Below are 12,490 nucleotides of genomic sequence, written 5' to 3'. Positions count from 1 at the left end.
TTCGCTCGTCCGTTTTCACCCTCTCGCGTACATTTTTTTTTCTCTCTCTCTCTCTCTCTCTTTCGTTAACGTTCTTTCCGCATTCTCTCTCTCTCTATCTCTCTTTCTCTCATTCATCTAAAACACTCATTCGCGGACCTGACTTCTTTTGTCTCTTTTCCTTCTCCGCTTGGATACAGCCATTTCTTTCGCGCGATCTCGAGGCGGGTAAACGTCATCTGACAATTTTTCTTTTGCGCGTCAGGTTTTACAAGGCAAACGGATCGAAAGGTAACGATATCTTGGAGTTAAAGGATTAGCTAAATGCGTAATAGCGTTAATTAGCATACATTAATTAGCAGACTTTCTACGGTCGTCGTGGATCAGTGTGAGGGCGATGACTTTCCTAACTGAGACGACAGCACAGAAAAGTAACAAATGCTTTTTTATTGAAATTTAGCGATTTTATTTTCCACTGCTCTTAACTGCTCTGCAATAATCCTTCTCGACGTTCAGTGCAAAACATCAAGTATATTTCATGTCACGGACACGACTCACACATACGCATATTTTTCTTGCACGGTTTGAATTGCGCTTGAAAAATGAAAAACAGATTTAATCGCTCTATCGAGAATACGTTTATTAGCAGATGGGCCGGCCCTGGCGCTAATTCGTGTCTAATAATAGGAAAGCTCGGGTTTCGACTCGAGCGCAATTTCGCGTTCGATATATCGAATTTATATCCTCTCTCGAGGTCGAGGTTGCGCGACGCGATGCAAATTTTAGCAGCTCGATCTGCTGTAAAGTTCGAAGAAGAATTCACAGTTTGCTGAATCGAGTGCAAGGTTCGATGCAACATTAATTTGTGGTGAATCACGCATATATATATATATATATATATATATATATATATATACACACATATATATATATATATATATAGGTATAACGCGCCGACATTATTAGCGCGAAACATAAGCACGCTCTTAAGGAGGACTCTTGAAAGCAAAAGCTCACTCAAGCACGATGAGAAATTTGTTTATTAATGAATTATTTACAAAGCACGCGGCCGGCCTGGTCGCTTCGATAGCCGAAGAAGAAGCATGCGTTTTTTTTCGATTAACGCAAAAATCTCTAGGCGGACAACAATTATAAATCGACAAAACGTGGCGCGCTCGCGCGAGTGAGAGATGTCTCGGGTAACGTTCTATATAATTCATCGTTATAATCGATCCTCGATCGACGAGAGAGTTCGAAATTTCGAGAGGCGCGCGCAAAGAAAGATGGCATATCTGAAAAAGAATAAAAATAAAATTTCCATCCTCGCGCGCGCGTCCATTCCACCGAAATCGTCGCTCCGAGTGTCGCGTCCCATATCGAGAGAGAGAGAGACTCGTTTTGTCTCTCGTTTTTCTCCTTTTTTAAGCTCACGCTTGTTAAATCGACGTCGCTCACTCCGCGGCGCGCTTCATCGACTATTCAGCGATTCGTGCACACATCGAATTAAAGACTCAATCGCAAAAATGTAGTAGGCAAAGGGGCAACGCTCGCAAAACGATCCCTTTCCCCCGTCCTACACACTTAATTATACAAAATATAATTAGTTAACCAATCAATCATAATATGTATACATGATAACACTACAAATAATCTACGTGCTAAACATTTAAACTTAGACGGCACCCTCTGCTCTTTTGTACAATCGACGATAGAAAAGAAAGAACAATATTTGCGTTACCTTAATAATTACATAATAATGATATTTAACATTAATAATAATATTAACCATAGCGTTCATTAATATAAAGATAATATATATATAATAAAGACTCTGTGTAGTAAATAATTTATATAAAAATTCTGGCGAATATACTAAGAAATATCGCACAAAGTTTGATTCTCGCGTCACGCAGATTTCTACACATTTGGCGCGCATACATACACATATACACATATACGCAAGCAATTACATACAATTGGTTGTTCTCTTTCGTTTTTTTGTACATCTCTTTTACGCACACACACTCTCATTCGCGCGCGCACACACTCGTGTATTCGCATTCGCGCACTCCTTCTCTCTTTCTCGTCGCACATATAACTCTCTCTCTCTCTCATCGCCAGACAGTTTAGCGAACCGTCGCCAAAGCTTCGCTAACACTCGCTAATCTCTCCTTCGCGTCGCTTCCCTGTTCTCCGTCGAGTGCGAAAGCAATCTAAGGAATCGAAAAAGAGAAAAAGAAAAAAGTATGACACTTGACGACGTACGCGCAGGACGAAGCTCGTACGTACTTCAAAGACCATCGACTTTAAATGCGGGGTATCGTTCAGAGCATCGGGCAGAGAGAATATGTATATATAAGGATGAAAAAACTCGTCAATTTAACAGACGGATCAAATCCGAGGGAAAGCAGAAAAATTCCAAGACAAAATATGAGGCGCCGCCGAATGACTCGATCTTTATTGCAGCTGACATTCTTGCGGTACGTTTTACGCATCGGTATGGAAAGGTCGCAAAGGGACACTCATCCTGCAAGCAGGCAGAGAAAGAAGTAAAGGAGTCAACTGACCGATTATATGCAATCGCGAAACTACTCGTCTTTTGGACTCGAGTGACATTATTTTCTGTGAAGATTTTCGCAAATGGTCGTGTCCTGCGTGGTGTGTGTGTGTGTGTGTGTGTGTGTGTTCGCGTTTCTTCTTGCGATCGAGAGAATCGATTATTCCGACTTTGAAGAATTTCGTGTCGGAGTCACGCGTTGCGTCTCGTGCGCTTTGCCCGTGAGAATTTGATAGGACGGTTCCCATAAATACTAGTTAAAGTTAACCGGGATATTCGACACAGATTCTCCATCCCTTATTACTTATCTTTTTTTTTTTTTAGAAAGAAATAAAGAATCGATTAATTCCTTCCCTCGCCGCGAAATCTCGGTTTTGAAACTCGAATTAACTTTAACAAATATTTATGACTACACAACCTGTGGAAAAATTCGGAAATTCGGACGCTCGCGTGCCGATTCCCTTTTTATAAGCTCGTATCTATATATTCTCGTCGTTTGTTGCACTTTTCTTTTATTTTGCAGTCTTGTCGATTATATACTTTTTCCCCGTCCGAATTGACGAACCGCTTTTTTTTCGAAACCGGCAAGTAGGCCTACGCAATTAGGCGGGAGCGGTGTGTTTCCGCGGAAAGTTTTATTTTCATTTCATTTCCTCTCGTTTTACCCTTCCGTCCACGAGGCGTTCGCTTATTTACGGCGGAACGTTCGATAGGGCTCGACGCTTTCGTCTTTCTTCTCTCTCCCTTTTTTTCTCTACATCTCTCACCCCTTTATATCCTTTTTTTCTAACTACCAGCCATAATATCCTAACGGAGTACTCTAATATAATATACATTTACATATATTTATATTTATATATATATATATATATTTATTTATTTATATATAATAGCCGATACACAAATATCACATGTGATCACCTACTACGCTCGTTATACGAGCTCGCTACACCTTGTACAAAACGTCGAGTCTTCGAAGTAAACCAGCGCGTCTCAGACTTTTGGGAGTCGCGGCAAATGGTTAGTGTGTCTCAACTTTGGAAAAATGTCTTTCTCTTCCTTTCTCTCTCTCTTAAATGTATTCTTTTTTTATTTGCAATCTTTTATTACGCAGTCTGTGTAGTTTGTCGTCGAAAACAGTCAGGTTTCTAGAATCGTATACAATTCACACATTTTTGCCCGGTGTTTTTTTTTGCGCGCGACCATCGACTTTCTTTCGCTGATCTATGACACAGGTTTATGACACTCATTTTGTAGCGCACGAGAGGGAGGGGGAGAAATAAGTTACTAATTTAAAAAAGAAATATATACGATCACATATACACATCTCCCGGATGGATAGAGGATTTGGTAGACAGATTCAAGCTCCCGCGCGTGCACGGTATTATGCACAGCCATGTAGATGCATCTATCCCACGTTGTAATCGATACGTACGAACGACTCGTGACGCGAAGCGTTTACGCAGTGCCGCATGAGATATGAAGAGAGAATTTTTTTTTTTTTTCGAGAGCGACGGTGTGGGAAGCGATTGGAAAGTCCTTGCATCGGTTTTCGATGGACAGCCTTTAAGAAATGCAAATCGATGGCTCGTTTTCGACAAGATGGTCGATAATCACCCGGCTTTTCCCGAAAAATGACAATGATGAGATGTCTGCATAGAGCGAAGAGTGCGACATCACATATATAGAAAGCTGATCATATACTTGAATGTACAATGGATTTTCATTAGCGTTATTTTACTGATGATGTTTCTTTCGTTGTTGTAGCCCTTACGTAGATAGATATAACGATATTGAAACGAATTTAATATATGCAGATAGTTATTTATTTTGAACATCGAAAACATGGAAAAAATAGCGATCGTATTAGCGATATGAGAAGAAGAGCAGGAAGAAGAAGACGAAGAAGAAGAAGAAATGACGCCGAGAGAAAAGAGCGACAACTGTGCAAGCGCGTTCCTTATTTTTAATTATATACTTCAGTGGCAAAAAAAGCTGCGATTATAAGAATTATTTATCGCTTTTACATCTCGCATTCGTTCTCTTTCGCACTTTCTTTTCCTTTCGCTCTCGCATCTTTTTATTATTTTTTTTTTGTTCGTTTTGTTTCGTAATATAAAATACTCCCTTAATGATTCTTTTTCACGTTTCTCCGCGCTCATGATTACATGTAAGAAATCACATTACTATAATATGTTAATATGCACAGTTATATAAATAGAAATGTATACGCAACGAGAGGTACAGAATTCTGGAAAAATGATTTTTTGCTATGTGACTCTTGCATTTGTCTCTCACTTTCCCTGCAACTTCTCTCTTTCTCTCTGCTTTCTCACTCCCTTATCATCCTTATCATGCCTTTTTTCGTTCACCTTTATCCTTTATTACGTGTCTGCACGCACTCGGCTTACATACATATACGAAGAAACGTCAATAATCATCGGTAGTAAATTTCGGCTAAAACATAGAACGCCGTTGCATGCCTGTATAAAATCCCTAAAAATGCTATCCTATCATGAGTAATGTGTTGAATGACATTAGTGACTATACGGTGACTGTTTGTTGACTAAGTTTCTTTCATTTTTTTTACTTTGATACTCGATGCCTCGTCGTGAAGAAAAGTTTCACTCCTGACAATCGTTTTTTCAACGAGTTTTTCTTTCTCATTGTCGCGTTTACGTAAATATCGGAATTTCGATTCGAAAATGAGGAAATTCGATTTTCGCGATAATCGAAAGCGATCACACGCGAGCGAGGCACGAGAATCATATTGACCGAAATCATTTTTGTTCTTGTAGGCCCCGAGATAATCGTCTGCCTATTGGTAAACGTGTTTACTGATTGGCCGTGTCTTATGTAAGATGTGTGTGTTTTTTAAAGGAATCCATTTACATGTCTCATTTACTTTTCCCACACTCGACTTCCGACTTTTCTCACCTATCTGCTATTTTATCCTGTCTCTTTCCTTTTCTTCCCTCCTTTTTTATCCCACTGCTTTTTTCAATTTCATATTTAGATTAGAAGCACGGATGTATTCGACGATTGTCGATGGATTCTTTCTTTATTTCGGACCCCGTGTATGTATCTGTACATGAGCTTGACAAGACTTTTAGAAATATAGGGCATGTCAATATATATCGCAGTTTAGAAAAAATGTCTCAGAATTAATTAAGTTGTATCTATATTTGAGTATTTCAACGAGCGAGTACAGTGTGTGTGTTTGTATTATGTGTATATGTATGTGCATCATGTACATGAAATAAGAGACACGGAAAAGGACGGACGCCTCTTAATATACTGCGCCCTTGATTTTGTTTGTTTATTTAACTCGTTGCACGATTTTTACAAGTCTTTAAATGCCAAAGGTCACTTTTTAAAAATATAAGTTATATCATCTTTATCTTTCTTGTTAATCTTTCGCTCTCTCTCTCTCTCACGTGTCTTGTCTTTCTTTTTCTCTCGTTTTTTTACTCTCATCCAATTGTCATACACTTTCACTCTTCATTCACATATTGCCACTTGTGCTTCTATATTCACTTGCATAATTATTCTCTTTCTCTCTTTTCCTTTCTATATCTCAAGTTTTTTCTCTACTTCTCTTTCTTTTATCTCCCTCTCTCGCTGTTCTTTTTAAGTCTTTCTTCATAAAATCCTTATATCAGTATTAATAGTAATCATTTTCTTCATTACCTATTTAACTCTTCTCTAACGAGGAAATTCCCCAAAAATAATATTAGTTCTATCAGTTATCAGTGTAGTATTTTGAATACGTATTTGGCAATACATGACGTCCGCGATGCATCAGTAAACAAGAAAAAAAAATTATTTATTTTCGTTTTTGATATAAAAGCGATAAAAAGAAAAAGAGAATATATAATTTCTATAATTCGTATGAGCAAAACAGAAATAAAAATATTTCTCGTATAAAAATAATAGGAAAAAGGAACGATAAGTGTTTATGCAAGTAAATACACAGAAAATTATCGCAACAAATGAGCTTATAGCAGACGTCTTGAATTGCAGCAAATCTTCTTCTTTCTCGTAACTTTATATAGTAATAACATCAAATTCTCTCTCCTTTCTTTTCCGTTCCTATGGGGATAAGTGCTTCGAAATTTACGTAGTTACATCTACCGTCGCGCTCGTCGCAGTGCCCTGTTACCGCGAGTATTTGTTATTTATTATTAACATTATTATTAAAAGGGAGCTCCTTACATACCTTTTTCCGTCCGCTCATTCCGCGTTTAATTCTCCGGGGACGTTTATTATACAAATTTTGCAAGACTCGAGACCGATGTCGTCCGTCCATTTTATCCATTATCTTTTTTTCGATTCATTTTGTGTTCTCATGCAAAGCGAATCGCGCAACACTTTCCACATCTTTCTCATTTTCTCTACCTCTCTCTTTCTCTTTCGGATTATTACTTTCTCACATTCTTTCTTTCTTTTCAAAGTCGTGTTAAATTTACAATTACTATACAACATGACTGAAAATACCTTAGACCACGATAATACAATTATAATCGTACTGTTTTTTATTTTTTTTATTACCACTTAATTTTATATGTATGCTTTTATTTTTTTATTCTTTAGTATTCATCTCGTTTTTCTTGTACGCAAGTATCATAAAACATTTATGTTCAGTTATCGTACCGCGTACAACGATACTGTTTCTCCTAAGGTTCCTTAGAGTTTTCTTAGATACTTATATTTCTACCTATGTGTATAATCATCTACCTACATATATCCGTCGCAAGCATTCTTGGACGCACTCGTTCTATTTCCGTTCGTCAATCTATTTATCTGTCTATCTAAGTGCCTATCTAACGACTTAGCTATCCATCTATCTATCTAAACGTCTAGCTACTTTTTTATTCAAAGTATTCGCGCTTTTCACATCTCGTTTCTTGTTGATTATTCACGCAATTGCACGCGCCTTCATCTACTCGATCTCGTTTTTAAAACGACGTTCGCGCCGTTTTAGCTTAGCGATATACATATATCTACAGAGCTCGTTGGTCGCCTCGATTGGAAACACCCGTTCCTCACGCGAAAAAGATCTCTCTCGTCCGGACAGAGTCTTCTCTTTCGCGCGTCTTCAATTTCTCGTCGATTCTTTCTCCACTACGCCTACGTACGAACCTAGGTGCACGAGTCTGAGAGCAAATTATAGATGCGCGGCTCTAACAAGTCGTCGCGACGACAATTTTATCTTCTGTTACTTTCGTTCCAGCGGCCGGTATGGAATTTTTCACGAGAGGCCGTCGAGGTCAAAGAGACGAGACTTCGCGCGCGGTAATTTCTTTTCTCTTGTACTATGTGTACTTTTAATTACATCTTGCCCGTCAGAAAAAAAAGATCGGGGGTGGGGGGTAGGGGGGAAAAGTCGCGAACGTGACGACGACCACGCGGTATCCGAATATATCTATCAAAAAGATGTCTGGCTTCATGACCGTTATATCCTAAAATTGTAAATGTGCTACATATATATATATATATATATATATATTTATTTATTTATTTATAATTAATCGTGAACAATGGTAACAAATAATAAAACATTGAAAAAATTGCACGACATACAAACTCAGTGTTTTCTGCTCGTCTCCTCCTTTGGATTCCTTACCTCTTTCAGGTTTGGCATATCCGTGGAAAGAAATATACACACTCCTCATACACAACTCTCCATCACACGCAGATACGTATACACGCGCGCATCGATGACTCACGCAAACATAAACGCAGCCGCACTCGCATGCACATGCATTCGCACGAACTCTCCGTGCCGATGACACTCCGTCACAGTCGGGCTTACTCGACGTAGGTACGATACCTTTAGATTCTACGTGCGTATTAATTAATTTATTTGGCCACTGAACATTTAAAATTTAGTTATTTTTCTTCATCTGTCCTATTTTGCCTCTTACATCAGGAAAAGTTAGTCTTCTTCAAGTTACTTCTTTCCTTTCTTTTTTCTTTTTTCTTTTTTTTTTTTTTTTTTTTTTTGATGAGTGCACGTCACAATGATCTTCGTTCGTGTTATTTTTTTTTCTTTTCGGCATCGTCGCCGAAATATTCGATTGCTGCGCGCGATATATCGTAAATATCGTAATATCGGGACCTTTTGGATCGATGATGAGCGAGACGAGCAATCTCCTGCTGATGATCACATGATGTTGTAGAAACAACGCGCTCGCGGATACAAAATGATAAAGTCGACTATCTGCCGTCAATTATAATACACGAGACAGAGAATCATTCGTGAAATGTTGCGTGAAAGATGCACGAAAATCTTATATGAATACTGTTCGTATATAATTCCTTATCTACATTGTTTCAATTAGTGTATGACGAGAATATTAAAAAATATATATATTTGTATTTTCTACTGACTTTTTCATGATGTGATTGTTTCGACAAATGATTCCCTCGCTCGAGCATATACCACATAATGTTATAAAAAAGAGATCACGGTACAGTTGCGAAAAGATTTACACGAATCATTTAAATTTTTATAGTGGATATAGAATCTTGAATCAGATGCACTTTGAATCACATTGCGGACTCTTCTAGATTCTGAGATATATCCACATTAAAATTTTATATTTCTTAAATCTAAAAATAATCTATTTTAGATATATGTAAATTTTGCGATTATCAGTTTCAGAATGACTTTGATATTGTATTTTAAAATATTAATATTTTCAAAAATATCTCACAATTCAAGATTTTATTTTTAATAAATTTTTCTGCCCCTCTAAAGATAATAATGAAAGGCAATAAAATATTTTGCAGTACGACAAATAAAAGTTAATATCAAACTATGTAAATATTAAATTCAAACGCGTGATTCAAGACTCTATTCATTATAATATATGTGAAAATCCACAAAGTTTACAAAAAAAAATTTTCTAAAAAATCATGCAAAGTTCGAAGAAAAAAAATTTCTCAAGAATATAAAGATCGTAGCGTCAAGAATGATTGACCTGAAAAAATAATTATAATTACCTGAAAGTAGAATTCGATATTTAATAAAAATCAGCTATAAGTAGCCCTAAGCGAAACAATCGGATCTCGCAAGCTTCGTAAGCTTCGTTGCAAGCGAAACTGTATGGCAGCGCGACAGAGTCGGCGGCGAGCCACGTTGTAATTCGCACTGTAAATTCAGGATTAGCACCTGGCGCGGCAAATCCCATTGCCGTCGAAACTGGTCGAAATCACGTATTCAATTACCACGCGTCGCGTCCGCTTTGACTCTCCGCTGCGTGCGATTCCGTTAATACCGAGAGATCGTCGAGGGTCCCGCGAGTGTCGCGCGCGCGCGCGCTTTTAACCGCGAGTTGCCTACGCGGGGTGCTTCTGAAGGTAAAGCAAGAGAAAGGAAATAACATTTGGCACCGACAGTCTCTGCATTATTGTCCTCGCGAAATCTACGTATCTGTTTTTTTTTTTTTCATCTACAGTTTTTACAGTGTACACGCGCGACACATGACGCTCGCGATATCCGACGATACATTATCTCATCTCTATACGCGATATAATAAGCACGACGATCGTCGACTCAATCGTTTTGGAAAAGGCAAACGGTTTGTGGTGTGTAGGAGCGTATCTTTTATTTAACATTACAATTTTTCATGCATTCGAATTGAGTATCCGTCCGCTGCTGCGCGTTGTGGCAACGATTTGAGGCTCGGCGAAATATTTTTGTTTTAGGCTTTCTTCGGTCAGCTCTTCTCTGTTTTGCATTTTTTTTTTATAAGACTTCCGATTATACAGGACGAAGTCGCAGCTTGAAAAACCCTCGACGGTAGCGCTGATCTTAGAATGTAACGAATTGGCAGTGATTGACGTCTCTCGTGCGAGACTTCCCGGGCAACTCTTTGTTCAGCTGCTCCCTTCGTCAAAGGTAAGTCTCCCTTTATATACATTACATCGAGTCTGCAGTCTCTTTGTTGAATCATGAGCTGACCGCCGCGATGCTTCGGTCTCCTCGAATTCACGAAAATTAGAGAGGCCGAAGCTTCGTGTCATTCCTTTGGCCCTTAAAGACGAACATCATTGATTGCTCGTTTTTCTTTTCTTTTTTTACCTCCCGTTCTTACACGTTAGCACACTTTGAAAACGCACGTCGTTATACACGCGATTCTTTGGACTTTGATAAAGTGACGTTTTCAAACATCCCGTCCGATTGTTGGATCGAGTTTTCCTCCGAATCGTTTTGACGGATCGTTGTTAGACACGAACTCGATCTTCAATTACCTCTTAAACGGCGTCTCGCGGATCATCGATTTGCTCAACAATAATCTTCGAGGCTCGATTTCCGTCAATGATAGAGTCTGACGAGTCTTGCGATCACCTAATGCAAATTTAATTTCGCAAATTTCCTCGATGTTCGTTCGTCAAGAAGTTTAGAGAGTCGATCTCTCTCTCTCTCTCTCTATTTGTAGAGTGCTATTAGGTGATCTCGGAAGATGCTAGATTGCATAGATCCTCGCGTAGATGTCAAAGATTTTCGCGGTTTTCACGAGGAACAAGTCCCGATAGTCCCGACTGCGGGTGACGCGCGGTTGGAACCGTTCGCGGAAACGATTGATTACACGTGTCTCTTCATGTGAAGAGCTAGATGGTCGCTGCGGGAGAAGCATCGGTCGCAGTGCCGACATTTGAACGGTTTCGCGCCGGTGTGCTTGCGGTAATGGCGCGTCAATTCGTCCGAACGCGCAAATCGCCACTCGCAGCCCACCCAGCTGCACTTGTACGGCTTCTCTCCTGAAACAAAAGGAAGAAAAACCACGTGAACGAATCTGGCGAAACACTTCAGCCTCTGGTAATCGCGCAGAGGCAACGAAATTAGAGTACGCATTCTCGGAATACATCATTAGAAAATTTTAATCCTGTAAAATGTGCTTTAATAAGACAGAACAAATAAACAGATGCAATTTTGATTATCTATAATTAGACAAAATTTAATCTTTGCAGTCTTTGAAAGAACAATTACGCGTAAATAAATTACAAGTACATATGACAGAATAATAAAAGATGAAAAGCCCTCGTATTAAACCTTAAAAAAACTGATATTAAAAAATAAAGATACTCGTTTTGAAGTTAAAAAAAAATTCTGCATGTTTTAAAGATGTATTATAATTTAATATTTATAATAGTAAATGGGATTCAACATTTTCCTCTTACGGAACATTTGATCCCAAAGATTAAAGATTACCATATATGCTTCTGTGTAACGTTATCAAATCTGCTATAAATCGCATCTATGTAGTTTCGACAAACAGCTATTGTCAATCTGCAGTTTGCGCAGAGCATAATGCTGGGATAATGCTGGTTTGCACAGAGATAAGCGGAACCACGGAGCATCGGTTCTCCTACTTGAGAAAGCTCGTTCGTTCAATGGTATGATCCGAGTGCCTTCCTTGATCGCAGGATAGTAAACGTAACGCGATAGGCGCAAGCTTGTGGAGCAAATGTGATTCAATAGATTTCCGCGGGATGATAGGAGAATTGGACGTTATTATCCACCTAAACAGGCTATCAAAGGAGATGAGTAGTATCTAACATCGTTAACTGCGACGAGGCGCGCCGCGACGACAGGAATTCATGTCCAACTGCACAATAGCAAACGATATGTTGCGCGAACAAATCCATTCCCGCATCGCAAATCCGAGATAATCTCCTGGGATTGATTGTCGCGATCGAATGTGTTTAAAAACAAATAAACAACAACCGAAAAAAAAAAAAAACAAAACCCTGAAATATATATATATATATATATATATATTCCAATAATGAACAATGCTCGCATCCATTGATTCGCGACACGTGAGATAACCCGTTTAGAGAATCGCACGCCGAGACGATACGCGTTACTGTTACACGTCGAAAGGAGAGACCGCGCGTTATTAAGCCCGTAAATAATCTATTCGGTAATATAGAAGGTGGCTG

At 38.8% G+C, this 12,490-nt stretch overlaps 1 protein-coding gene across 1 annotated transcript in view; it reads right to left on the bottom strand.

The window, feature by feature from the left end:
- Positions 1 to 1,001: 1,001 nt before the first annotated feature.
- Positions 1,002 to 12,490, bottom strand: part of LOC114941625 (Krueppel-like factor 6) — a 315,820-nt gene continuing 304,331 nt past the window's right edge. Inside the window, exon 6 of the mRNA XM_085486964.1 lies at positions 1,002 to 11,305. Coding sequence (XP_085343090.1) covers positions 11,130 to 11,305 — 176 coding nt within the window. The 3' untranslated portion in view covers positions 1,002 to 11,129. The remainder of the gene's footprint in view (positions 11,306 to 12,490) is intronic.

This window comes from Nylanderia fulva, unplaced genomic scaffold (genome assembly GCF_048542155.1).
Source record: "Nylanderia fulva isolate GAGA-0341 unplaced genomic scaffold, ASM4854215v1 Scaffold5, whole genome shotgun sequence".
NCBI classification, from domain to species: Eukaryota; Metazoa; Arthropoda; class Insecta; order Hymenoptera; family Formicidae; genus Nylanderia; species Nylanderia fulva.
Note: the sequence above shows the minus strand (reverse complement) of the source record. Positions and strands in the feature narration are given on the sequence as shown.